This window comes from Artemia franciscana, chromosome 16 (genome assembly GCF_032884065.1).
Source record: "Artemia franciscana chromosome 16, ASM3288406v1, whole genome shotgun sequence".
In the NCBI taxonomy this organism is placed as follows: domain Eukaryota; kingdom Metazoa; phylum Arthropoda; class Branchiopoda; order Anostraca; family Artemiidae; genus Artemia; species Artemia franciscana.
The window spans coordinates 12407746-12435655 of NC_088878.1; the positions used below are offsets into that span (position 1 = coordinate 12407746).

A 27910-nucleotide genomic window follows, 5' to 3' on the forward strand; every position below is an offset into this window, starting at 1 on the left:
AAACTAATCCTGTTAGGTACCCGTCTTTGTTTTGTTGCCTTTGCTGTCCGGCTTTCAGTTTTCAAACATTTCAAACATAGGATATTCTGTTCAGGGAAAACTAATCCTGTTTGGTACCCGTCTTTGTTTTGTTGCCTTTGCTGTCCGGCTTTCAGTTTTCAAACATAGGATATTCTGTTCAGGGAAAACTAATCCTGTTTGGTACCCGTCTTTGTTTGTGCCAAGGGACAGTACTGAAAGCCGTAATCTTGACAAGCTTATTATTTTTACTTTCAGCATAATATTTAATGCACATAAATGATGCAAGTAAGGAATGCATTTGATATCCTAATTATATAAAACGATATAAACTAAACGTATAACCAGCTAAATAAGGTTATATGACCAGCTTCCGGCTGTCCTATGTAGTAATATATCTTTTATTTTATGAGCAATCGACTTATTATTTCTGCACTTCCAACTTACCGTACACTCCATCAATACGGTCTGACATCAACGCCCTCTGATAGCTGGAAGCATGATTTGAAACACTCTCCCAGAGTCTTGACAGAGTTGCCACTCATTTAGTATCTCCAAAAAGTACATTAGAGAATTTCTTGTTAATAGTTAAGTTTTCCTTTGAATTGATGTCACCGGATAGGGTCTGCCATTTTTTTTTTTTTTTTTTTTGAGAAGGTGGAATCATGTTCAACTCCTCTGCCTAGCTTGAATTTTTTTTTTTTTTTAGGTTGAGGACCTGAGTTTAAAGAATATTTATTTAATTTATTTGCTTCATTTTTTATTTGGTTCCGTCCTCCCTATTTTTACCTGGCCAGAGAGCCTTGCAGGAGTGACTATGTTGAAGTGCTCCTTGCTGCTGTTGGGCTTATCCTTTACTGCTGTTTCATATATTGTTTTCGCTTATTCGACAGCCAGGAACTCGATAAATACATTACAGGGAGACTGCAAAACAACTATTTTGTCAAGACATCAGCCTTAATTATACACTCATTTATTACTGCCTTTGACTATCAAAAACATCAATGGCTCTACAAGGCCGTATCACGGGGTGTGAAAGGTTACCGGGTTTGACCCCCCCCCCCCCCAGAAAAAAATATAATTGCTCCACTCGTAAAACAGTAACCTAAATGCATATCAACAAACTGTTGATGTGTTTTATAAAAAAAATTGTAAACACCCCTCCCTAAGAAAATACCCCACCCCCAGGAAAAAAAATGGTAGATACGCCCTTGTGGCTCTGTTTCTGAAATCCTGATAATCATATTTAGAAAGCTTAGTTCAAAGAAGAATCAGTTTTGCTTTTATTTCTTTGTAATCCATGATCTTTACTAATACTCATGAAATTAATTGAAGATAAAACTTCATTTGAAAACCCCTTTCATTAGGTTTTAAATGTAGTTGTATCACAGTTGGAAAACTTATTGTGTTGCGAGAGCAACACTTTGGTTTTGTCCCGGTTTTTTTTTTTTTTTTTTTTTCCTATGCCGCCGATCTCAGCTTATTCCTGGAAACTGGTAAGGGTCTAACCTGTGCGGTTTTTACGGAAAGTGTGGACCTCAGGCCGGATTGATGAATATGACATTACATTTTGGAAAGCTCTGTAGAACTCTTGCCTGGGGCCAAAAAGGATGGTTTTTGCTTGTCCTCGAGCCAGAGCCTATGGTGTGCGAAGTGAAGTGGAGTTATATAGCCTATGTCAGAGAAGAGTATCTGAAGTTGTGCAGCCAAGCTTTCGTTTCATCAAACCATGTTTCTGCTTTCGAGTGGAAAGCTCCGTTCTAGCAGGCAAGCAGGCAGGCACCAGTTTCAAATTGAAGATGGACTAAAATCTATAAGTGTTAAATATATGCGGTAGTTCCCCGGCCCCAAAGCCAATATATCTTTTTTGAGTGATAAATAGAAAAATTTACAGAAACAAAAAAGTGCGATTTTCCAACGGGTCCGAAAGTGCTGCCATCTATTGTTTCTAGCCATTTCTGTTCGTGATTTCAGCTGACTTTACCATTCTTTTTTTTCTACTTGGGATTGCAATAGAGAAATGGTATCAGATATACCTCTTAAACTTTAAAAGTTCTCTCATTGCTAAAGAAATTAGAGCTTATCCTTTGCTCCTTTCTAAGTGGTGGTGTTAGAAAGTTGGCCTCCGGCAAAAAAGTCAACTTTTGAACTAAGACAGATAGAATTTTTTTTTCAATGATAATCGATAGACCTTGATGAGCTGATCAAAGTATATGTCATCCATTTTTTGTTACAAAAATTCCTTCATGACATACACCAGTTTGAAAGTTTCAAGGGGTTGACAACTTCAGTGGTAAGGTACACACTTGAACCAAAAATAGGCCGATACCAATTGTGAGATATGTAGGGGACTTCCAAGCAACAGTCGATTATTAGCTTATAATCATCTTTGGCAATGAGGGGTTTGCAACTTTTGCTGATTGGTGTACCTATTATCTGTTTCTGGTGTAATTGATGGTAAGAACAACTTGGTTCCCGATTGTAAGACATGTAGGGGAGTTGTAAGTAATAATCGGCTGTTAGGCTACAATGACTTCAGCGACAAGGGGTTTGGAACTTTTGCTAGTTGGTGTACCCATTATTTGTTTCCGGTGAACTTGGATGTATATCCCGGGAGAGGGACTTGTAAGTAAGAATCGGTTGCTAGAGGAGGCTCACGAGAGGCTACAAATTTGTGCAAATTGGTACACATCTATGGAATCAGGGACCCATAAATTTCCTGTAATGACTCGCCATCCAATAATGAGCGATCCTGGATGGCGAGTCATTACAGGAAATTTATGGGTCCCTGATGGTATTTTGATCCTGAAAAGTTACAGATAGCTTTATAATACCAACTAGATTACATAAGATAATGTTCCAAGTTTCCATCCGTCACGATGTCTACGATTGAAAAGGATAAAGTTCAACCGGCTGCAAAGTGACATTTAGGGGCCTAGTAAGTAATAATCGGCTGTTAGGTTACAATCATTTTCAGAGATGAGGAGTTTGCAACTTTTGCTTGTTGGTGTACCCATTATTTGTTTCCGGTTGAACTTGATGTCTATCTCGGGAGAGGGACTTGTAAGTAAAAATCGGTTCACTTTAGGCTAGAAATTTGTCCAAATTGGTGCACATTGTATTCGATCCCTGTAAATCTGTCGGTAAGAAAGTTCATATCGATGGTCTATCAATCACTGTAACCTAGAATTAAGATGTTACGCAACGGGTACAAACGATAATACAAAACAATGAGGTAGTTTCGTAATAATTAATAGAATGTCATCTATGGTATTTTGATCCTGAAAAGCTCCGGATAGTTTTATAATTAATACCAACTAGATTATACAAGATATTGTTCCTAGTTTTCATCCGTTACGATGTCTACGATTGAAAAAGATAATGTTCAACTGGCTGCAAAGTCAATTTAGTCCTTTCTTTCAATATTCTTTTGTTGTTGTTTTTTCAACGCTGGGGTGTGATCATGTGATTACTGATTGCGTTCTTCTTTGAACATACTGTTTTAAAAGCTTCGATAGGCTGACAACTTCAGCATTTAACCGATAGCGAAGAAACAAAACCAAAGTGTTGCTCTCGCAACACTTTAATCGGCAAAGCCGGACAAAGGTTGCCGCAACACTTCACGTTGCCCAGGCAACGTAGGTCTAGTTAAGCTTAGAATTACCACAGCGACATTACTTGGAAGAGGACGTTTTGAAACCATCACTAGAATATTTTGAAACTATAATATACTTTAAAAATATTTTGGCGTTTCATTAAAAAAAGACGAAAATAATCCAGTAGAAAGGGTTAATTGAATAATTACAGCTTGCTAGAAATGTCTTTAGTCATAATTATCATACCACTTTGCAATACACATTTTAGAATATAATTTCAAACAAAAGTGAAGAAAACACAAAAGATAAATACAAAACTCGTGATGTTACGTATTCTTTGCATTCTGATGTTATTGAAAAAAAAAGATTCCAGAAAAAACACTAAAAAAATTGAACAATTGATTGAAAGAATTGATACTCCGAAATTTTCAGAGATTTCAAAATTTTTCACATATCGGTTGCGGAAATACCGAGAGATTAAAGGACTTGATATCAAACGGTTTTACGTTGCACGTTATAAAAATTGATACGCGTCAGGGGGGGGGCACAGGAAGAGGGACATTCAGGCTCAAAATCTCAATGTTTGCATTTTAACTATATTTTCGATTAAAAATGATCAATTTTTTAACTCTTTATATCTTTCAATGAAAAAAATTAAGTAAACAAAAAAAATCTCGTGGAATTAAGGGAATTTTCATACGTTTTGCATTGAGATTCTAAAATAAATATTCAATATATCTTTAAGTACAATAGCAGGTGAGACTTACCTGAGAGATATACTTCTCTGCCCAGGACTAGACTCACTTTCTCGGACAAGAAAAGATCCATTTATACCAGAGCTTAGTAAATATTCGGCAGCGTTCCGAGAGATAGGTCCATGGTACCAGCTATGCTTTTCTAAGCTATTTGCTGGTGTTACGTAATTAGATGGCACCCAGCCGATTGTTCCTGAACTCGCATGCGCTTCACACCATTCTCCAGACTTGTTGTAGCTTAATATTCGAACTTGTTCTCCTACGGCAAAGAAAAATAATTAAATTATTACAAAAATTAATAATCCATTCTTACGAATAGGCTGATGTAATGCTTATTGGCTTATAATTTGTTTAATCTGCTTGTCACACAATTAGTTTGTCAACAGAAAAGGAATTACGATAAAGCATACCAGGCCACGTTATCCTTTAGCAATCTAATGAAACAATACCCATCTCCTTAATTAGCATTTGTAATCAAGCCTATATAGAACTCTAGGCCTAAACATGGGTGTCGGACCGACCAGCCACATGTTTAGACATGGAAGTCTAGCTAAACTTGCTAGGACTTGCAAAGGATTGCGACATAAACTGGAATATTGGCAATCCTAGAAACAGAGTTCAAGACAAGAGCATGATGCTTCACTGTAGCTTCCTTCAATCAAGCACTAAATTTCTCTTCTTGACGAAAGTTGCCTGGCCACAGATGTCTAGCTAGATAGTATCCAGGAAGGAGCTAAAGCCAGACATGCGTATGAACACAATTTTATTTTTCCAACTAACTGAAAGAACTCCAATAAATAGGGCATAGTAGCCATATCTCAACATGTGCATTTTTATTCAAACATGAAAGCTTTCACTGTATACTATTTATCCTATTTATTTTCCAGATAATTCAATTTTAGGATATAAATCAATTAGAGGATGAAAAAAACATCTAAATCTCAGACCAATACCAAAACTAGACACATGGGCAAATAACGAAAAAATGTACCAAAGTAGATAGCAATTCAGGTTTTATTTATCTCCTAGTTGCTGAGGATGGTTTTCCTAACACCTACCTTTTACCCCTATATTTACTTATAACTTTTGAATTAAAAACATATATGTGTAGTTCTAATTTCCTTCACGAGGCTAACGTTCCCTAATGACCTAGGCCCCAACATAAGAAACGGTGAATACTTATAGGTTCTACAGCTTTCTTTCAAATATTTTTTTTGTTGTTATAGGGATCCACCTCCAATATGAAGCCCGTTGAGAGTGGTTCTGGCCCTTAAAGCCCCCTTCCTAAGTTTATACTGGTGATTACCAACAAACAGAAATTAGCGATAATCATTTTCCACTAAGCGTCATGATTATCTGTTACCCAAATTCTTTGCGTACGAAAAACTGGCAACGTACTTGCCCGGTGTCAATGGCAACCAAACTAGATATTCCAGGCTGCTTTACAGTAGCCATAAAAGGGATGAAAATCCTTGTAAGACTTTGATTCCAAACATCCACTGAAAAACACACTAAAATTATTTTGATTTTCGACGTCTGTAATTGAATATCGGCTTCAACCTTTGACTAAAAAAAAAACAACTTGAATATCATTTTAACCAGTTTTGATGAAAATTAAACATAATTTATGAAATATGTATTTAATGGGTTTTGATTTAGGACGGTTGTACCACGACTAAAACTTTACTAGATGTATAATTAATGAATTTAACCAAAAACGACCATTACTTGACAAACTCTATGTGACATGAAAGGAGCTAAACATTTCTATAACTACGAACTTGGAGTTGAAGAGCTGGTATTGGAGGGGGTAAGATACCTCTGAAGCATTTACAACACGTGTTTTGATTTTGGACATCTATATCTCCATATTAGCCTCACGTGTAATCGGCTAGCCCATATTTGTGACCAGCAAGCCGAAAGAGTTACAATATGTCTCTATGTGCGAAGTGGGAGGGGGGAGAGGAAGAGTTCAAAGTATCCGACTTAGAGTCCCCGAATCATGCAGAATAAAAATAATTATATGAATCTGGCTTCAAAAATGTATAATATGTTCTTTTTTCGATAAGTATTAACATATGAAGTCTCTGCTGTATATGGACTATTTGCACAATATGGAGCTTTTATCCCTGCGGTAAACTTATCATGTTGGCTCTGAAAGAACATTTCTGAACTTTTTGACTGTTTTAACTAAAAAAAAAAAAGCTTTTGGGCCTACCCTTGGATCAATTTCAGCATTCAAAATGGCCGTGGAGTTTTTAATTTGCGATTGGATTATCACACCTCAAATTTTTACAAAGACTTGTTCAATATGATGACCGAAAAAAAAATAATAATGGTGCATGTCAGACACCTTGCTCTTTACCAATCCTTGCAATTGTTTTATTCCGTTTAATTCTAATTCCGTTTGTTAAAATCTAAAGCTGTTTATTTTATTTATTTTTTATCAGAATAATAAAAGATACGAGGTTGAAAAAAAAGTAGCAGAAATGTCCAGCAATGTTACCAACCTTTTTTTAAACTTAATTGGTTGTCTCCCGAAGCCTGGAAATCGTAAAGAGCAACAAAAATCTGTGGATCGCCCTCAACCTTCGAATCTGATGATAGAAGATTTTCCTTCGAGGTCCATCGTCCAGCAGACTCTAAGCTTCCAAGTCGGGCAGGCGATGAGGATAGTCCTAAAAAATAACGTATTCGGTCAGTTTTTTCTTTTTATTTATTTACTAATGCAATGTTTATACGGATTCAAATTCGCAGCACCATTTGAAAAGAAACAGGGAAACCATGACACTAGCCAGACTTTGATTCAACACCAGGAGAACATTGGAAAATAATAATTTTTACCAAAAATAGAACATATACAATAGCTTTCATATTTTCACGAAGTAGGCCGCCTAACAAAATTTTCCTGTACCCCCCCAGCAACATAAATTCCCCTAATCCTCCTTTAAGGCGAAGATTCCTTCATCCTACCTCCCTTCACAGGGTTTTTCACTTATACCTTTTATCTTCAAAAGACTACCCAACCCATTATCTGAAATGAATTTCTGTCTATGACCTGATATCGAACATACGAATTTGAACATAGCTTGAAGCGAGGTTCAATTTATTAAATAAAGCAATCTAGTGGAATGAGTTCTATCACTCAAGTTCCAAGAAAAGAGGATAAAAAGAAAAGTTTGCTATCAATTTCCAGTGTCTTTGCCCCGTGAGTGATCATTGTGAAAGTTAATTAAAGCCCTTTTAATATAACTATTCAGAATTTCACTGCACAAAACACCCACTTACAGGGTAACGGGTTTTAATACTGAACATCATAGAATACACTACTCTGCATAATTTTATATCTATATATGCTCTATAGGCACGCGATAACTTAGCCCACAAGTTCGTTTGTAGTAACGACTGTCCTATTGCTTATATTTATTTCAAACTTTATTTGTTTTTCATTTTCTGTTCTCAGATCAGTTACTCGATATTACTCGATTTCTATGATTCTTGATATTATCGTTTCATTCTGACACCCTCCATGAGATGTGAGACACATTTATTAGTAATGTCACGTGGGATTCGACCGACTACTGAGGTACTAAATCCTTTCCCTCCCGGTGACAACTATATATCTAATACAAGCAAACCAACAACAATTCTAAAGGGTGACTTAAATATGTTTTTATTCAACTCTATAATAGCTCACTGCTATGTCAACTATGATAGTTGATTAGCGCAGACGCGACGGATGTTACTTCAGTACCAATTACTTAATTGTTTAATTTTTAGGATACATTTAAATTTCCTCGTGCATGGACAAAATTGACCGTTTCAGTTCTCGAATCTAGAGTGCCGTTTGATCAACTCTAGCAGATTAAATCTCCTTTCAGAATTAGTACTTCTTTGATTCGTTTTCCACTCACTTCACTTCTTAAGTTTCCACGCACAGCACAGCACCATTCCAGCAGCCTCACAATAACGTCCCTATTCAATAACGATTTCTTACATTCCAATAAGTAAGGAATAAATTACAAAGCAGCATATCTAAGGATAGGATCGTCAATAGCGAAAATGTTGGGAAGGGGGTGGACTTTACCTACAGGGGTTTGATATTTTGGGAGAACTGTCATATTATCATTCCAAAATTGGTAAAACTGCGGCACGTAAAACTAATCCCAATGACTCTCCTTATTCTATTTACCGACTGGCCCAGCACATTACGAGCAGAGCTTTTCCACATCCATACAGGATATGTCTGCCAAGTTGCCAGAATTGCCAGAGCAACACTTTCCTGATCTTTGACAACAAAATGGCAAACAGATTTTTACTTGTCGTAGAACTACTTACTTTTTCGATACAAAATTTGTCTTTTTTCATAGGGGGAGGGATTACATATTTAATTCCATTTTTTCCTCTTTCTCTCAAGTTTTGAGAATTTCTCATTCAGCTTTGATAATTAATGGCATTCAACATATGCCATTTTTGTAACCTTTCAGGAGAGCCAAATAAGGAAAAACGTTTGTCGGCTGTTGTCATTCTGAAGGATGAGGCTAGTGGGGATAAAAGGAATATATACTAAATGAACTTTTTATGCTCTTTTCAATGATTTAAATTAAATTCAAGTATTCTGAGCGAATTCAAAATTGTTTTATTTTATTGTGTATGTCTCCTTTTTCCTTGACACATAAAGGAGATAAATGCCAGGTCCTCGTGTTATAGCTCCATAAGATATTCATTTTCTGTCATTCTGAATTGCAACAAGACCTAATAAAACAGCATAAAACATGCGCCACTTAGTGGCTTATGTCCCTTTTCTTGGTAACGGTAGTAGATTACTCATTTTCGACCAACTTCATAATCTTCAGTAGCTTATTCCTAACCTCAGAGCCACCATATTTAAGAAACTCATTAATCATACTATCAGCACCTGGGGCCTTATTATTTTTTAATCCTTCTAGCACTGTCGCTAATTCTTCCTCACTAAACAAATCTTAAAATCTTAAATAAATCCAAGGTGTCACAAACTTTTTCATTTTCATCTATATCTTTTCCTGCAACTGTATCTCGGTTTAGCACATTCTCAAAATGTTCCACCCATCTTTCTTTAACTTTTTCCTTATCACTAATTGTGGCCCCATTTCTATCTTTAACTGGGACTAGTCCGGATTGGCTACTCCCTTTCAATTTATTAACATGCCAGTATAATATTTTACTATTATGCCGTCTAGCCGCATCTTCCAGATCCTCAGCAATTTTATCCATCGGCTCCATTTCACATCTCCTTAGTTCATATTTTAATGCTTTCTCCACTTTCTTTACATTCCTTTTGTTTTCATACGATCTATCACTCAGATAATTCTTATACAAACCCCTTCTACTCTCTATTAAACCTAAAGCTTTTTCACTAATATTCCTAGTTGCTGTCTTAGCACTCTTCCCTAGGACACCATCAGCAACTTCACAAATTGTTTTTCTGAAATTATTCCATCCATCTTCCACATTGTCAAATTTTAAACCCTCAAGTTTAGTACTCAACTGTTCCTGGAATTTTTTTCTCAAATTTTCATCCTGAAGTCTACCAATATCATAACTTTCCGGGAGGGAGTTACCCTTCCGAAATTGCATTTTAATTATCAGCAAAGATAGATAAAGAAATCAACGACCAAATCAGCAATAAGACGAACGTTAATGAAGGATGATTTCTTTTCGTGTCAACTTATAACTTTCCCATCTTTTCGTTTTATATTAGTGAAGAAATTAAGAGGGAGTATTCGCCAGTGTCCCGTAGAAGCTTATAATTAATGCTTTCTAGTATGTCAAGATTACATATATTAAATGCAAAATTACTTGTCTTTGGTATTAAAGAAAAAAATTACCTTTTTTGGAATTGCAACTTTGAGCCGTCAAGAATAGGTGCCAAAAACACTCAACTAGGGGTTTCATAGAGAGTAGAAAATGCGGGGATAAATGACATACTGTTATTATCTAAGTATGAATGATCACTAGGGCGCAAGTGATGATCTCGTTACTCTTAGTTACCCAAAGTAGGGGCAATGATTGGGTTGTGGGGTTGAGGGGTCTCCTAAATTTTGAAGAAATATTCTTTAATATTCTTTTTGTACCCTCAATTTAAAAACTTGAACAAATTCTTCCACTTTCTCACTTTTTCGCGCAATAATATCTTTGAGAAATATTTTGGATTATTTCTTCTTCTATGTGGCTGGAGGCACCTTTGTTTTGCTACTCATTGTACATTATACCCGGGAACATTATGGGGAGCCCGAAAAACAGCACCTGTGAAGCTGCTCAGCGGTGACGGGGATCATTCTTGTTTCCTCTTTTCATTAAAAAAATAATAATAATAAAAGTAATAACAACAATTTGAGCGCGTAACAACAGTCATCAAAACCTCCCGGTGGTACATCCGAGGCTATTTGTTACACTTTCTTGTGTTCTTGTAATCTTTATCTTTCTTGTGTTCAACATCATTTTTATATAAAAAGGCCTTAAAAACGGCAAAAAAGAGGTGATTTCAAAACATGCAAAATGAGAAATAACGCACTTTTAAGGGCTGATAAACTTGAAACATGATAGGAATCAATTGCAATATTGGTAAAGGGATTAAAATAATCCACCCGGTATGGCCAGTTTAGGGGGATATAGTAAAAAAACAAACTATTTATCCAGTTCGGTTTTCAAGGTTCTCTGTTTCTGTTCTGTTTTCTTTGGAGTTTTTTTGTTTGTTTTTTTTATTAATTTATTGTGTTTTTACGAATATTCGGTTTTTTCTGCTGCCTGTTTCTTATTTACCCGTTTTTACCCTATTTTTAATTGTTTGTTTACTATTTTAGTTCAAATCTACATTGCGAGAATTCACGGGTAATGGAACAAAGAATGCTTGAAATTGCAAATATTATTTTTTGACAAATCAAGTGTAATTCAAATTGATATCACACAAACATGTTTTGTCTAAATCCTTAGAAAAACCTCTCAAAACCGAAACTTAAAATAGAATTTCGCCAATGTCAGTAGACAACTTCCCAAAGTTGTAAACATGTTGACGAGGCGTGCTATGGCGTCTTCCAGTACAATTTCCTAGTTCAATTTTTGAGTTCTATTAATATGCATTGGTCAACACGTCCTATTTAGTCATTCTACTAAAAAATCTGAAATTCATCCTCAATCTGTTGTTCAATCTACACAATTCTTCACGTGAATATACGTCGCTTTCGGAAAGACACTTCGTCTACAAATTTACTAGCCCTAGTTCAAATTTTTTTAAATTGTGTACAAAACTCATAGGACTCGAATGTGACAGTTATCTCATTAGCATAGAGTAGATGTGAGTGTGATCCCTGACAGAAACAAAAAGGGTAGAGCTCATCACGAAGCTGCAAAAAGTTGTTGTTGCGTTTTGTGTTAAAAGGAAGCTTGCTGCAGCAATACACGTGTTAATCATAATAGACAATAATAGACATAGCAGCTAATTTTTACCAGCCTCTACTGAATTGTCTGATTATGCCCAAAATGTCAATACGTAGGCTATTAATCCTTAAAAAAACTAGTTTTTTTTATTAATTTTTTTAATGTGTGTATAAAATTTGTGTGTATGATAGGGTGGTCAGCAGTTGTATAACAGGCGGGAGTTACAGACTACCATTTTCTATGCTCTACTATCAATAAAGAAAACAATAATAAAACAAAAGAAATTGAAGAAATATTACAATAATACAGAACACCATTTTTTCCTGCGGCAGAAAGCCAATTAAGGACTTATGACTTTAAAGTAGGATATCTATTAGAATTTGCGATAAATTTACCAAAATAAAAACGATCACGCGAACTACTTTTCCTCAACATTTGCAATTCACTTAAAAAATGCCAATCAGAAGAAAAACAATGTTGAACCGTTCTATTATTGCGACTCCATGGGGCTTCCCAGAATTATAACTGCAAACAGGCTTGCACTCTGACCTTAAGGAGTAGCACCCAATGAGAAAATCACGGCCGAGTTAAATACACAACATTGCGTTATATTTTGAGTAAAAGCGGGAGGGATGGGGTCGTGTAACCTCTTCTTGCTATTTTGTTTATATTATGAAATGCATTCTTATGACAGTATAATGTATGCATACATAATTGTTCGATAGTTTGATGATAAATTGCTTGTGTTAGCTGAAATTTGATGAGATTTTCTTTTGGAAGGCACAAATTCTTGCTTATAGAAACTACGTTGCCAAGTGCAGAAAACCACGTATATGCAAAAATGGGCCCAGACTTGTACAAAGCCCGCAGCACACCGAAGATCCCGAGGACTTCTTACTGTTTGATCGTTTGCCGACTTAAGAGCTTCTATGTGGACTTAAAAAAAAGTTTCGGGCCCTGTTTAGACTCTTTGCCTTTTATAAGGCACTGACACTTTAAAGACCATGAAAAATGCAACATGGAACGCTACAACATCGAAGGATAATTACCATACGGATGATATGAGCGACTAGTTTAGTCACTTTGAACTGAACTTGTTAAAATTTTTGCAGGCTTAAACTGTCACCCAGGGTTAGAAATTTTAATAATATTGAGCTATTCATGTAGGTCAGATGGGTTTAGATGAGAAGCAGGAAAATTACAAATCCCAAACCTGCAGCCCCTGACCCTGGAAGCTATTTGTCCTAAAGTGGTGAGCCCGAATACACCATCGACTACTCTTGAAAAAAAAGACTGTTCCTGACTAGCCAGTTTTGAAACCAGAGTACCCACTTTAATTTTCATTATTGATAAAATAATATTTTGGTTAAAATACAGAAATCTTGTTAATGCAGATTTTGTGGAAAAAATAAAAACATTTAGTTTTAACAACAAACAGCTGTTTTCTGTTTTCGAGTGCCCTGTTTCCAGTTATTAGTGTCTTTTTCTCTATTTGGTAGATAAGGCATTACTTCGTTTGAAAATCTATTTAGACTTAGCAATTTTACTTTCAGCATTTCATTTACATTTGTTTTTATATTTTGAAAAACCTTATCTTCCTCTTCCTCTTTCAAATGGCGCAGACTACCAATTATTTTGTCACGAATGAGGTGAGAGATAACTAGTTGTTAAAAACAAAATTCAGCAACTAAAACTTTTACCAGCAGATAGACCCAAAGATGAAAGTGTACAAAGACCACCGACAGCTGGACCTTGACTGTTGGACCCAAGCGAGGTTGTATCTCCGTCAAGGGCCAAACTTTGCTGCAAATCACCAAAACCAGAGATATGGCGGTTGTTCATAAGAGCCTCTGAAAAAGCAAAAAATAATAATAATAATAATAATAAGCAAACAAATGGCAGACCGAAACTAAGCCCTCCGACACATAAAAACATGAAGATTGACTATTGCATTTCGGTTCTGAACGTAATTTCGAATTTAAAAATAAGTGGATGCAAAATTTAACTTTAAAAAATAAATTTAGCTGTCTAAGCTTTTGAGAGAATCGGTGCAAGAACAAGCTAGGTCCTAAGCCAACGTCGAGTAGAGCCAAGCACAAGGTATGGACTGACTCAGACCAAGACGAGCCAAGTTCTGACTCATTATTGCAAATATGCAAAATTTAGCTTTAAAAAATAAATTTAGCTGTCTAAGCTTTAGAGAGAATCGGTGCAAGAATAAGCTAAGTCGAAGCTACAGAATTTCGATAATGCGGTACAGAAATGAGCTAGGTCCTAGGCCAACGTCGAGTAGAGCCAAGCCCAGGGTTTGGACTGGCTTAGACCAAGACGAGCCAAGTTCTGACTCATTATTATAAAAACAAGGCAAGTCCTGACTGAATACGATAGTGAACTTGGTCCTGTTTCGACACAATAGCTCGTTGATTCCTGAACTGGAGCAAAACAAGCTGTGTCCTAACTCGGTGCATAAACGAACAAATTTCTAACGTTGTGAAAACGACCAAAGTCCAAGTTAACAAATTTCAGTTACACTGTGCAGCAATGCGGAAAGTTGATCCAACACATAGTGGCAATCCTCCTGAAAACCCAACTTTATCACTATACCGTTACTCACCGGCGCAGTGGCTACAAAATCTTTCTTATCCCCGACAAAGCGCAATTTAAAGTAGTGAAAAAGAAAGCTTCACTAAAAAAAATTTTTTTTTTGGTCGACACCAATCCAGAAAAAAAAGACATATTTTAATAAAATCTACTACTTTGGAGTACTGGCAAAGAGAAAAAGAATAATATATTCCCGTAGCTCCATGGTAAAAAGCCTGCTTTACTTTCATTAGCTTACCTCGCCAGAGATCAAATTATCCCTTATCTCTGGTGAGACAAATGACTGCCTTCTAAAAACCTAAATGGTTTTAAACCCGTTTGTATGATATTTACAGCCAGTGAAGTGAACGAAAACTCAAACTCCAACCAATAGGGTCACCTGCGTGAAAATTAAAGACAATAAAAAGAGCAAAAAATGTCTAGTAACTATTATTTGTAATTAGCCCTTGTTCCTCTGGGGTGAGATTCTTTAATCGAGTCATCTCATCACCAATCCTAACAATATAACTTTCAAAAAACATATGTGGCAAGACAACAGTAAAAATTCATTGAAATATTGTTTTAATTACTTTATATTCTACTAGTAAAACAAAAAGCATACGATAGTTTGAGATAGGAGCTAACTTTATCTGGTCTAGATATAAGTAAACAAAAAATAACAATTTTTTTACATTGAAGGTAAAGAGCAACATGAAACAGTTCGTGGTAACGAACTGTAGTAAGGACCGACCCGGCTCAATAGTAAACGAAACTCTAAAAAACGGAATTTTGATGCTAAAAGGTACATCAAAAGAATCGTATTTTCATCCTGATTTTAAATATATAAGTTTCATCAAAATTAATCATTGTCATCAAAAGTTACGAGGCTGAGAAAATTTATCCTTATTTTGGAAAATAGGGGGAAACACTTCCTAAAAGTCATAGAATCATAACGAAAATCACACCATCGTATTCAGCGTATTAGAGAACTCTATAGCGAAACTTTCAAGCTCTTATCTATCTTACCTTATCTATGTGGAATTTCGCATTTTTTTTTGCCAGAAGACAGATAATGGGTACGTGTTTATTTGTTTATTACCTAAAAAAACTAGTTTTTTTAACTGAAAGTAAGGAGCGACATTAAAACTTAAAACGAACAGAAATTACTCCGTATATGAAATGGGCTATCCCCTCCACAATCCCTCGCTCTTTACGCTAAAGCTTTAAAGCTTTACGCTTTAAAGCTAAAGAATTAATGCATGTTTGATTTTGGCTCTCCACACATAAATTATTAAAATGAAATTTGCATATTAACTCCTTTTTTGGCTAAATGGCTTTCTCTTAGTTTTGATCAGACGATTTTGAGAAATAATGGGCGGGGAAGGAGGCCTAGTTGCCCTGCAATTTTTCGGTTACATAAAAGGGCAACTATAAATTTTAATTTTTAACGAATGTTTTTATTAGTGAAAAATATACGTAACTTAAGAATTACCTTACGTAACAAACTTTTATATTCTTAAATTTTTATTACGTATATGAGTGGGTTTGTACCCTCGTTATTACCTCGCTCTTTACACTGAATCGTAAGTTTTGTCTCAATTCTTTAAGAATAACCCCTGAATCCGAAAGGCCGTAGAATAAATAGTTGAATCATATGAGTAGAATCATATGCGTAATAATCTCTGTTCGTTTTAAATTTCAATGCTACTCCTTACTTTCAACTGAAAAAACTTTTCCGTGTTTATTTTTTCATTTTTTTTTTTATAGTAATTTTAGAAAATCCTGCGCCCTTTTCATTGAATTTGACATATTTCTCCAAGGAAAGATCCTCCCACATAGCTCCCTCCCCTAAATTCCACCTCCAAAACCAAAAACAAATCCCCTGAAAACGCTGTACACTTCCCAATAACCATTATTATATGTAAACACTGGCCGAAGTTTGTAACTTGCAGCCCCTCCCCCAGGGACTGTGGGGGAGTAAGTCATTCCCAAAAACGCAATTATTATGGTTTTTGACTATGCGGAACAAAATGGCTATCTCAAAATTTTAATCCGTTGACTTTGGAGAAAAAGTGTGGGAGGGGGCCTAGGTGCCCTCCAATTGTTTTGGTCACTTAAAAAGGGGGCTAGAACTTTTCATTTTCGTTAGAATGAGCCCTCTTCCGACATTCTAGGACCACTTGGTCGATACGATGACCCCTGGAAAAAAAAAATAAACACGCACCCGTGATTTGTCTTGTGGCAAAAAATACGAAATTCCACATTTTTGTAGAGAGGAGCTTAAAATTTTTGATGTATGGTTCTCTGATACGCCGAATGCGATGGTGTGATTTTCGTTAAGATTCAATGACATATAGGGGGTGTTTCCCCCTATTTTCCAAAATGAGGCAAATTTTCTCAGGCTCGTAACTTTTGATGACAAAGACTAAATTTTATGAAGCTTATATATTGAAAATCAGCATGAAAATACGATTCTTTTGATGTATATTTTAGCATCAAAATTCCGTTTTTTAGAGTTTCGTTTACTATTGAGCCGGGTCGCTCCTTACTACAGTTCGTTACCACGAACTGTTTGATTTGTTTGTTTTTTTCAGGGGTCATCGCATCAACCAAGTGGTCCTAGAATGTCGCAAGAGGGCTCATTTTAACGGAAATGAAAAGTTCTAGTGCCCTTTTTAAGTGACCAAAAGAATTGGAGGGCACCTAGGCCCCCTACCAAGCTTATTTTTTTGTCGAAGTCAATGGGTAAAAATTTTGAGATAGCCATTTTGTTCCGCATAGTCGAAAACCATAATAACTATGTCTTTGGGATGACTTACTCCCCCACAGTCCCTGGGGGAGGGGCTGTAAATTACAAACTTTGTCCAGCGTGTACAGTCGTTTTCAGGGGGATTTTTTTTGGGGGGGGTTGAGGGGAGGGGGCTTTGTGGGAGGATTTTTCCTTGGACGAATATGTCAAGGGGGAAGAGAAATTCAATGAAAAGGGCGCGGGATTTTCTAGCATTACTATAAAAAAAATGAAAATAAACATGAAAAAGTTTTTTCAACTAAAAGTAAGGAGCGGCATTAAAACTTAAAACGAACAGAGACTATTACGCATATGAGGCGCTCTAAAAATACTTTAACATAAAGAGCGAGGCATTTAGGAGGAGATAAATACCTTGCTCTGTACGCTAAAGTATTTTTAGTAATTTCAACTATTTTTTCTACAGCCTTTCTGAGTCAGGGGTCATTCTTAAAGAATTGGGACAAAACTTAAGATTTAGTGTAAAGAGCGAGGTATTAACGTGGGGACAAACCCCCTCATATACATAATAAGAATATGAGAATATAAAAGTTTGTTATGTAAGTTAATTCTTAAGTGGCGTATATTTTTTACTAATAAAACGTTCGTTAAAAATTAGAAGTTCTAGTTGCCTTTTAAAGTAGCCGAAAAATTGAAGGGCAGCTAGGCCTCCTTCCCCACCCCTTATTTCTCAAAATCGTCTGATCAAAACTAAGAGAAAGCCATTTAGCCAAAAAAAGAATTAATATGCAAATTTCATTTTAATAATTTATGTGCGGAGAGCCAAAATCAAAAACGCATTAATTAAAAAACGTTCAGAAATTAATAAAAAAAACTAGTTTTTTTAAACTGAAAGTAAGGAGCGACATTAAAACTTAAAACGAACAGAAATTACTCCGTATATGAAATGGGTTGTCCCCTGCGCAATCCCTCTCTCTTTACGCCAAAGTTCGACTCTTTGCCACAATTCTACTTTTTAAAACAATTAAAAACTTTAGTGTAAAGAGCGAGGCTTTGAGGAGGGGACAACCCATTTCATATACGGAGTAATTTCTGTTCCTTTTAAGTTTTAATGTCGCTCCTTACTTTCAGTTAAAAAAAAACTAGTCTTTTTTATTTAATTCAAACTTAAAATGAACAGAAATTAGTCTGTATATGAGTTAAGCTTCCACGTCCAAGCCCCCCCCCTCCCAGTGTTTACGTAAAGGTTTGAATTTTGTGCCCAGTACTTAAAGAACGACTGCTCAAGCACAAGGGCAATTGGAATGAGATAAAAAGTAATTTTCATAATGTCTCGATAACGGTAGAGCTTGCTGATGCACAAAATTAATTTAAGCAATAACATATTCAGTTCACATATTTTACAAGGTTATGGGGAAATTAAACACTTGCAACTACGCATTAACCGCACTTATTGCACTTTTAAATGGTCTCAGTAAAGTGCTATAAAACTTTAGCGCAAAGAGCGGGAGAGGGAGAAGGGGAGGTGCCATTATACATAGGATACTTTATGCAAATTTTCTTTTTTAATGTTGCTCTTTACTTTAATTAAAAAAATATTTAATTTCTGATCGTTTTAATACCATGCCAAGAGTTATCAAAAATATGAGATAGACTCACTCATAAAGCCTCAACAGTTTTGAGGTTTTAGGTATGCCCCCCCGCCCTAAACGAGCACAACCGAATCCCCTAATAGGTTGTGTGCAACTATGGCATACTCATAACGATTTATTTTTGATGTACTGCATGTACGTTTAAAGACGAGGAGTATACTTCATGACAGTATGTCATCTGACACTAAAAAGCTGCATAAACAATTTTTTAAATAGTTCTCAAAAATTTTGTTATTTGACATACCAATTTATGTTAGATAACAAATAAGTTTTGGTGGGTATAATTCGGCCCTGTTCAGATCAAAATTGCTATTTTACTAGCCAAAATGCAAGAATTCACACTTTCTCATGGCGTCACCTCTTTTCTTACTTAAGGACAATACATCTTGACATGTTAATTCATTTAAATGCTTACCCTCTACAATAGACTGCAACTATTTCGATACGGTCACCTCTAAGGGAAAAACATGCATGTGTATCCTTCTATGGAAAAATAAAAAATCTCATATTTTATAGATTCGTTTAAGAGTTCTCATACTTCATTAAATAATTTCTCTCAAGATCGCACATCTTTTTGGGAAGGTCAACCCCTTTTTTCTAAAATTATACAATCTTTTTTTACACACATTCGCTATCTTTCTTCTGGGCAAAAAATACAAAATCCCATATTTTTGCCGATAGGAGCTTGAAACATTTACAGTAGGATTCTCTGATATGTTAAATCTGATGGCGTGATCAAACAGTTCGTGGTAACGAACTGCAGTAAGGAGCGACCCGGCTCAATAGTAAACGAAACTCTAAAAAACGGAATTTTGATGCTAAAATATACATCAAAAGAATCGGATTTTCATGCTGATTCTAAATATATAAGTTTCATCAAATTGAGTCTTGGTAATCAAAAGTTTATGAGCCTGTGAAAATTTGCCTTATTTTGGAAAATAGGGGGAAACATCCCCTAAAATTCATAGAATCTTAACAAAAATCACATCATCGCATTCGGCGTATCAGAGAACCCTGGAGCGAAAATTTTAAGCACCTATCTACAAACATGTGGAATTTCGTATTTTTTTTTTTTACCAGAAGACAGATCACGGGTGCGTGTTTATTTGTTTTTTTTTTGTTTTTTTTTCCCAGGGGTCATAGTATCGACCAAGTGGTGCTAGAATGCTGCAAGAGGGCTCATTCTAACGGAACTGAAAATTTCTATTGCCCTTTTTAAGTTACCAAAAAATTGGAGGGCACCTAGGCCCCCTCCCACGCTCATTGTTTCCCCAAAGTCAAGAGATCAAAATTTTGAGATAGCCATTTTGTTCCGCATAGTCAAAAACAATAATAACTATGTCTTTGGGAATGACTTACTCCCCCACAATCCCTGGGAGAGGTGCTGTAAGTTACAAACTTTGACCAGTGTTTACATACAGTAATGGTTGTTGGGAAGTGTGCAGACGTTTTCAGGGGGATTTTTTTGGTTTGGGGGTTGGGTTGAGGGAGGGGGCTATGTGGGAGGATCTTTCTCTGGAGGAATATGTCATGGGGGAAGAAAAATTCAATGAAAAGGGCACGGGATTTTCTAGCATTACAATAAAAAAAACAAAGAAAAAATAAACATGAAAAGTTTTTTCAATAGAAAGTAAGGAGTAGCATTGAAACTTAAAACGAACAGAAATTATTACGCATATGAGGGGTTCTAAAAGTACTTTAGCATAAAGAGCGAGATATTTAGGAGGAGATAAATAACTCGCTCTTTATGCTAAAGTATTTTTAGTAATTGCAACTATTTACTCTACGGCCTTTCTGATTCAGGGATCATTCTTAAAGAATTGGGACAGAACTTACGATTTAGTGTAAAGAGCGAGGTATTAACGAGGGTATAAACCCCCTAGTATACATAATAAAAATATAAGAATATAAAAGTTTGTTGCGTAAGTTAATTCTTAAGTTACGTATATTTTTTACTAATTAAAAAGTTCGCTAAAAATTAAAAGTTCTAGCTGCCTTTTTAAGTAAACGAAAAATTGGCGGGCAACTAGGACAACTTCCCCAGCCCTTATTCCTCAAAATTGTCTGATCAAAACTAAGAGTAAGCCATTTTGCCAAAAAAAAGAATTAATATACAAATTTCATTTTAATAATTATGTGCGGAGAGCCAAAATCAAACATGCATAAATTCAAAAACGTTCAGAAATTAAATAAAAAAAAATAGTTTTTTTAAACTGAAAGTAAGGAGCGACATTAAAACTTAAAACGAGCAGAAATTACTCCGTATATGAAATGGGTTGTCCCCTCCGCAATCCCTCCCTTTTTACACTAAAGTTTGACTCTTTGCCACAATTCTACTTTTTAAATAATTAAAAGCTTTAGCGTAAAGAGCGAGGGATTGCGGAAGGGACAACCCATGTCATATAAGGAGTAATTTCTGTTCATTTTAAGTTTTAATGTCGCTCCTTACTTCCAGTTTAAAAAAACTAGTTTTTTTTATTTAACTTTTTCATTGAGATTCTATGACTTTTATGGTGTTGTTTCTCCATTTTTCAAAAAATCAGGCAGATTTTCTCAGACTCGTAGCCTTTGATGGGCAAAAAAATAATGAAACTTAAATATTTGGAGTCAACATAGTAAGGCAACTCTTTTGATATGTCTTTTGGAATCAAAATTCTGTTTTTTAGGGTTTCAGTTTCTATTGAGCCAGGTCGCTCCTTACTTACAGTTCGTTACCACAAACTGTTTGAATATACACATTTTTTATTTGGTAATACTTTCAATAAGCAACTTTAAAGTTTAATACATTTTTATTAAAAAAAAATAAAGTTATAAATAAATAAAAGCATATAAATTTCTTGGAGCAATCAGATTAGGCCAGGTAAATATAACAGAGTTAATTGATTATAATTTCAAATAAAAAATATTGTCTAATTGTTAAGTGTATCTTTTGCGTAAGATAAAGTAAAGACAAGGTTTTCATTTGAAGCATATAGGAATTTGCTTCATTGAGCAATTTCATGAGCAAACAGCATGTTGCTCTTTGATGTGCTCAATGAAGTAACTTTAATAGCTTCTTTTCCCTACGTGGATAAGTAGCGACAATTGTATTTATTATTATTGGTGGTGGTTTTATTTGTTTTTAGTTTAGGGTTTTCTTTTTATCTTGTGCTGAGGACGCCTTGTTTGGATACAGGCGAAACATCCGTGTTGTTTTAGTCTTTCCTCTCTACTAGCCGTCGTCTCGTTTGATGTTTTTTTTTTTTTGTAGGTTTTTATCTCTATGTTGTTTATTGTCATGTTTGGCCAGTTCGGCTTAAGAACTTTCATTTGAAGCATTAAGGAGTTTTTTTTGGGAGGAAGCGAATTTAAGGCACATATAGAGATTTTTGAGTGACTGAAATGAATTTTGATTGAATTTTTTAAAAGTCTAGTTAGAAGGGAGGCTTTTCGATGAAAAAGCACCATGGAAAACACAGCTGAACAGTTTTTTTAATATTGGTGATTAGCGGTAGAGTACTCTAAAATTATACCAATTTCGGGATTAATTGATAAGGTAAATATGCTAATTTTTATAATTGTGACTAACTCCATAAGCCTGTTTGCGCCACCTTAACACAAAAATTGTAGGCAACAACTGTAAATGAAATTCTATAACAGTTGGAAAACCTTGTTGGACAAAATCGTCCACAAATTTTGGGCGGAAAAACATAATTCTAAAGAATAAAAATGCAAAATGGGAATGGATTCATTTAGGAAATAATTGTGAACAAGATGTCCGTATTTACGGCTGTGTATCGCATTTCCATACCTGTTTTAAAGTTTATTTTTTAAATTTTCCGCTTCATTAATTCCATTGTAATAACGATTCTGCGTAATTTAACAATTTAGTATCCGTGAGCAATGCGAAAATCGGTTAGTACAAGCTGTATGTTATCTCTTAATATGATAAAAGTTTTAAGTTCTCATGAAAGAAAGCACACTAGATTGGCTTTTATCATAAAGTTCAAATGCAGTAATAGGATTTGAAAATCTCCCCAATAATATATTCCCTAAGGCCAGAGACCTAGAAATGGCTTATTGGTTCAATAAAAATTGCCGGTAAATATATTTACCGGCAATTTATATTTACCGGTAAATATATTTACCGGCAATTACAATCGGTTAGTACAAGCTGTATGTTAAACAAGCTGTATGTTATGCACAAGAAAGTGTCATTTATTCAAATTGAACAAATTTTGGGTGTATTACCCTGAACTTTATGAATAAAAGAGAGAAATATTAGAGAAGAAAATGACACAGATACACATGCTCCGCTCACTATAGAACAGTAAAAATCCATTAATAGCCGTAATAAAGTCCAGTTGTCTCACTTTTAGTCACTCACTGGAACAACTGGACAATTCGTTTTTCAAAATTGATCGAAAAGATTGATCAAGTTGCAGATTTTTGATGCCAATACCAACAGATGGTCATCAAACGAATGAAGACATGTTTGAAATCATAACCAAGATGTTTTCATGTGCTACATTTGCCATATTGTCACTGTGACACCTAAAAATCGTTACTGACACTTTCACACTACTGTAATAATTTTGAAAAACCATTTACTCATCTGTTCCCCAAGGGAGGATCATCAGGGTAATCAAGGTGGGAACGATTATCGGGATTTCCTACTGAGAATGCTTAGATTTTGGTTTCAGTAAACATTTCTAAAGTGATGTAGGTATGGCCGTGACATAAATAAATTACTATTGTAAACATAGCAAATATCTATTGTATGTGAAAGATTTGAGTCTTACATCGACTCCTAATGCATTAGGTATACATGGAAGAATGACGAAGCCAATTACTTCTATCAACAACTCACTGCAACACCAAACCACCTGAGGCCAACAAAGCTACGCACACTCCCCCTCCATCCCATTCTATTAAAACCTCCCTCTTAACAACCTCCCAGGAAATTCCCACTTCCCCTAAATATTCTTTATCCGAAGAAGGTGTCCTTCCCACCTCGACCTTTCTCTCATTATAGCCCTAGAAAGCGGGATAGAACCACATTTTTCATTGAGATACGGTCAGTCAGTTGGGTAACCAAAACAATCCATAAACAATTTCTTTGGAAAACGTCTGGAAAATCCTCCTCCGTTTTTTGGAGCGCTGTACTTCACTTCTGAATCATACTCGACCACCTGTCATCACTGTAGCTTCCAATAGTCTTATCTCGGTTCGCAGGCTTATCTTCCTATTCTTCGAAACTTTTTCAACTGTTAAAAAAACACCCTGGCCCTTAGCTAATCTATTTTTAACATCTTCACTGCACCCACCGTCTTTGCTAATAATCTTGCCTAGGTAAGTGAAGTTGTAACTCGATCGATCTTCTCATTACCCAACATCACCTCTTCACCCTCACTTGTTCCTATTCTCAAAGACTAGAGCGAGAGAGAGAGAGAGAGAGAGAGGGGGGGGGGAGGGAGAGAGAGGGAGAGAGAGAGGGGGGAGGGAGAGAGAGGGAGAGAGAGAGAAAGAGGGAGAAAGAGAGAGAGAGTGAAAGAGAGAGAGAGAGAGAGAGAGAGAGAGAGAGAGAGAGAGAGGGATCGGTATATTTGAGAACTATCGTAGCATAGCTAAATTCAGTTTTTTTTTTTTTTTTACAAAATCCTACATTTAGACAAAAATCACACACTACGACTCAGCATTGAAAATTGATGTGAAGAAAGGCACAAATGAGTTGGCGTAACGATTAGTTCGTACTTTAGGGGGTAGAAGTATATTTTATAACCGAGTTCAACTATTGGGAGGGACTGGTTCGGGTAGTCTTCTTAGCATTAATTTTCAAACCTATTGTTTCGCCCAGAACTCGCAAAACCTCTAAAAACTCATTCATATTGCTGAAATTTTCTTCCCCAAAGTTTTGCTTCCCCAATTGATTCCATGTTCTCCCATTGCCTTTCCTGTGCTCCTCGATATAACGGGGATCAATACAAACAGGGATACGACGCAACCCTGCTTAACTGCTGATTTAATACGAAACCATCAACTAATCTCATTTCCTACTTTAACCGCGGCAACATTCTCATATATAGCACTAATCACTTTAATATGTTTATCTGGTATATTATACAAGGATAGGACCTTCGTCAAAGCTCTTCTATCAGCTGAATCAAACCCTTCCTCGTTATCTATAAAACTGAAGACTAAAGGGGTTTGATGACTCAGGCACTTCTCAATTATAAATCTTAAGAGTGAAAATTAGGTCAACACACCCTCTTCACTTCCTAAAACCACACTGTTCTAACATTAAAACTTTATCTGCAGCATCTCCAAGTGTAAAAAGTATCATCATAGTAAGTAATTTTTCCCTATAGAAACCAAGCTAATGCCTCTGTAAATACCACACTGACTCCTATCACCTTTCTTGGGTTTAATTAGAGTTTCCCTAAAATTGCTAGGTACTCCCGCATGTCTTCAGTAACTTATCTGTACATTAGATAAGATGGTCATATCACAAACCAAAGTTTTCGTGGGAGGTAGAAGCTAGTATCCAAGCTAATTTTTTTTAACAATCCAAAGCCAATATGAATATTTTAAAAGAGGGAAAGAAGGATCTCTAAATTTTTGCTGTAAAGACCTATATTACAAGAGCCTGCGAATGTCTGACAGATTTGGATGGAAGTAAGAGTAAATTGTTTTAGATGGTCTTTCGGGGTTCAGTGCTAATTCCAACCCTGTTATTCTGTGAACTACCAGAGCGGGTTATCGGATCTCAAAAACTTGGTGGGAAGTACGTACGAGTAATCTAGCGCCAACTTTTTGGATATTGTGCCCGATCCAACATCTGTGGAGGGACGTCATTAAATTCTTGTCATCATGAAATTAGCCAGAAAAAACTATAGAACCACAAAGAAACTCAGTGGGTAGTAACAGGTAACGTAATGTTTTTACTTTCTCGGAATCAGGTTCCGGTCCGACGTTTGGAAGGGAAGGGCTCCTAAATTCTCGTCATGGGGATATTAGCCAAAATAAACTATTGTGTTTCAGCTAAACTTGACTGAGAGGAAGAATAAATGTCTTAGTTTTTCCTTGTGAAGACCAGTGCTCACTGTGGTCTGTGTGTGTGTGTGGGAGGGGGGTACTTAAATTCTTGTCATCGAGACATCTAACAAAGGGGGATATAGGATATCAGGCAAACATGGTCAGAAGCAAGGGTAAGTGTCTTCGTTGCGTCTTCTAGGATTATGTTCCAATTTCGACCTTCGCTGAGGGGGGGATCCTAGATTCTTATCATCATGAAATCTCCTAGAAACAAGTTATGAGGTTTCAACAATCATGGTGAAAATTTAAAGATCATCTCAACCTATATCTTTTCAAACAGTTCGTGGTAACGAACTGTAGTAAGGAGCGACCCGGCTCAATAGTAACTAAAACTCTAAAAAATGGAATTTTGATATCGATAGCTACATCAAAAGAATCGCATTTTAATGCTGATTTTAAATATATAAGTTTCATCAAGTTTAGTCTAATCCATCAAAAGTTACGAGCCTGAGAAAATTTACCTTATTTAGGAAAATAGGGGAAAACACCCCCTAAAAGTCGTAGGATCTTAACGAAAATGACACCATCAGATTCAGCGTATCAGAGAACCTTACTGTAGAAGTTTCAAGCTCCTATCTACAAAAATGTGGAATTTTGTATTTTTTGCCAGAAGACTAATCACGGATGCGTGTTTATTTGTTCGTTTTTTTGTTTGTTTTTTTTCCCCAGGGGTCATCGTATCGACCAAGTGGTCCTAGAATGTCGCAAGAGGGCTCATTCTAACGGAAATGAAAAGTTCTAGTGCCCTTTTTAAGTGACCAAAAAAATTGGAGGGCATCTAGGCCCCCTCCCACGCTCATTTTTTTCCGAAAGTCAACGGATCAAAATTCTGAGATAGCCATTTTGTTCAGCATAGTCAAAAACCATAATAACTATGTCTTTGGGAATGACTTACTCCCCCACAATCCCTGGGGGAGGGGCTGCAAGTTACAAACTTTGACCAGTGTTTACATATAATAATGGTTATTGGGAAGTGTAAAGATGTTTTCAGGGGGATTTTATTTTGTTTGGGGGTGGGGCTGAGGAGAGGGGGCTATGTTGGAGGATCTTCCCTTGGAGGAATCTGTCATGGGGGAAGAAAAATTCAATGAAAAGGGCGCAGGATTTTCTAGCATTACTATAAGAAAACAATGAAAAATAAACATGAAAACGTTTTTTTCAAATGAAAGGAAGAAGTAGCATTGAAACTTAAAACGAACAGAGATTATTACGCATATGAGGGGTTCTAAAAATACTTTAGCATAAAGAGCGAGGTATTTAGGAGGAGATAAATACCTTGCTCTTTATGCAAAAGTATTTTTAGTAATTTCAACTATTTATTCTACGGCCTTTTTGATTCAGGGGTCATTCTTAAAGAATTGGGATAAAACTTACGATTTAGTGTAAAGAGCGAGGTATTAACGAGGGTACAAACCCCCTCGTATACATGATAAAAACATAAGGTTATGAAAGTTTGTTACGTAAGTTAATTCTTAAGTTACGTATATTTTTTACTAATAAAAACGTTCGTTAAAAATTAAAAGTTCTAGTTGCCTTTTTAAGTAACCGAAAAATTGGAGGGCAACTAGGCCTCCTTCTCCACGCCTTATTTCTCAAAATCGTCTGATCAAAACTAAGAGAAAGCCATTTAGCCAAAAAAAAAGAATTAATATACAAATTTCATTTTAATAATTTATGTGCGGAGAGCCAAAACCAAACATGCATTAATTCAAAAACGTTCAGAAATTAAATAAAAAAAACTAATTTTTTTAGCTGAAAGTAAGGAGCGACATTAAAACTTAAAACGAACAGAAATTACTCCGTATATGAAATGGGTTGTCCCCTCCGCAATCCCTCGCTCTTTACGCTTAAGTTTGACTCTTTGCCACAATTCTACTTTTTAAAAAAATTAAAAGCTTTAGCGTAAAGAGCGAGGGATTGCGGAGGGGACAACCCATTTCATATACGGAGTAATTTCTGTTCGTTTTAAGTTTTAATGTCGCTCCTTACTTTCAGCTAAAAAAATTAGTTTTTTTTATTTAATTGTGGATCAGAATCCAACTCAAACGTTGCGGGATGAAACTTGGTTCGAAG

General features: G+C 35.8%; 1 protein-coding gene and 1 long non-coding RNA gene across 4 annotated transcripts in view; one reads left to right on the forward strand and one right to left on the reverse strand.

Moving 5' to 3' along the window:
- The window catches only part of LOC136037087 (uncharacterized), a 215806-nt gene that overhangs the window by 134222 nt on the left and 53674 nt on the right, over positions 1-27910 (forward strand). The window lies entirely within an intron of this gene.
- Positions 1-27910, reverse strand: part of LOC136037083 (tyrosine-protein kinase Abl-like) — a 111323-nt gene that overhangs the window by 59700 nt on the left and 23713 nt on the right. For 2 of the 3 annotated variants that reach the window (XM_065719534.1, XM_065719533.1), the window contains exons 3-5: positions 13486-13635; positions 6880-7047; positions 4382-4628 (exon numbers count right to left, since the gene is read on the reverse strand). In XM_065719534.1, the coding sequence (XP_065575606.1) occupies positions 4382-4628; positions 6880-7047; positions 13486-13635 (565 nt within the window). The remainder of the gene's footprint in view (positions 1-4381; positions 4629-6879; positions 7048-13485; positions 13636-27910) is intronic. The other variant, XM_065719535.1, reaches the window with a different exon arrangement.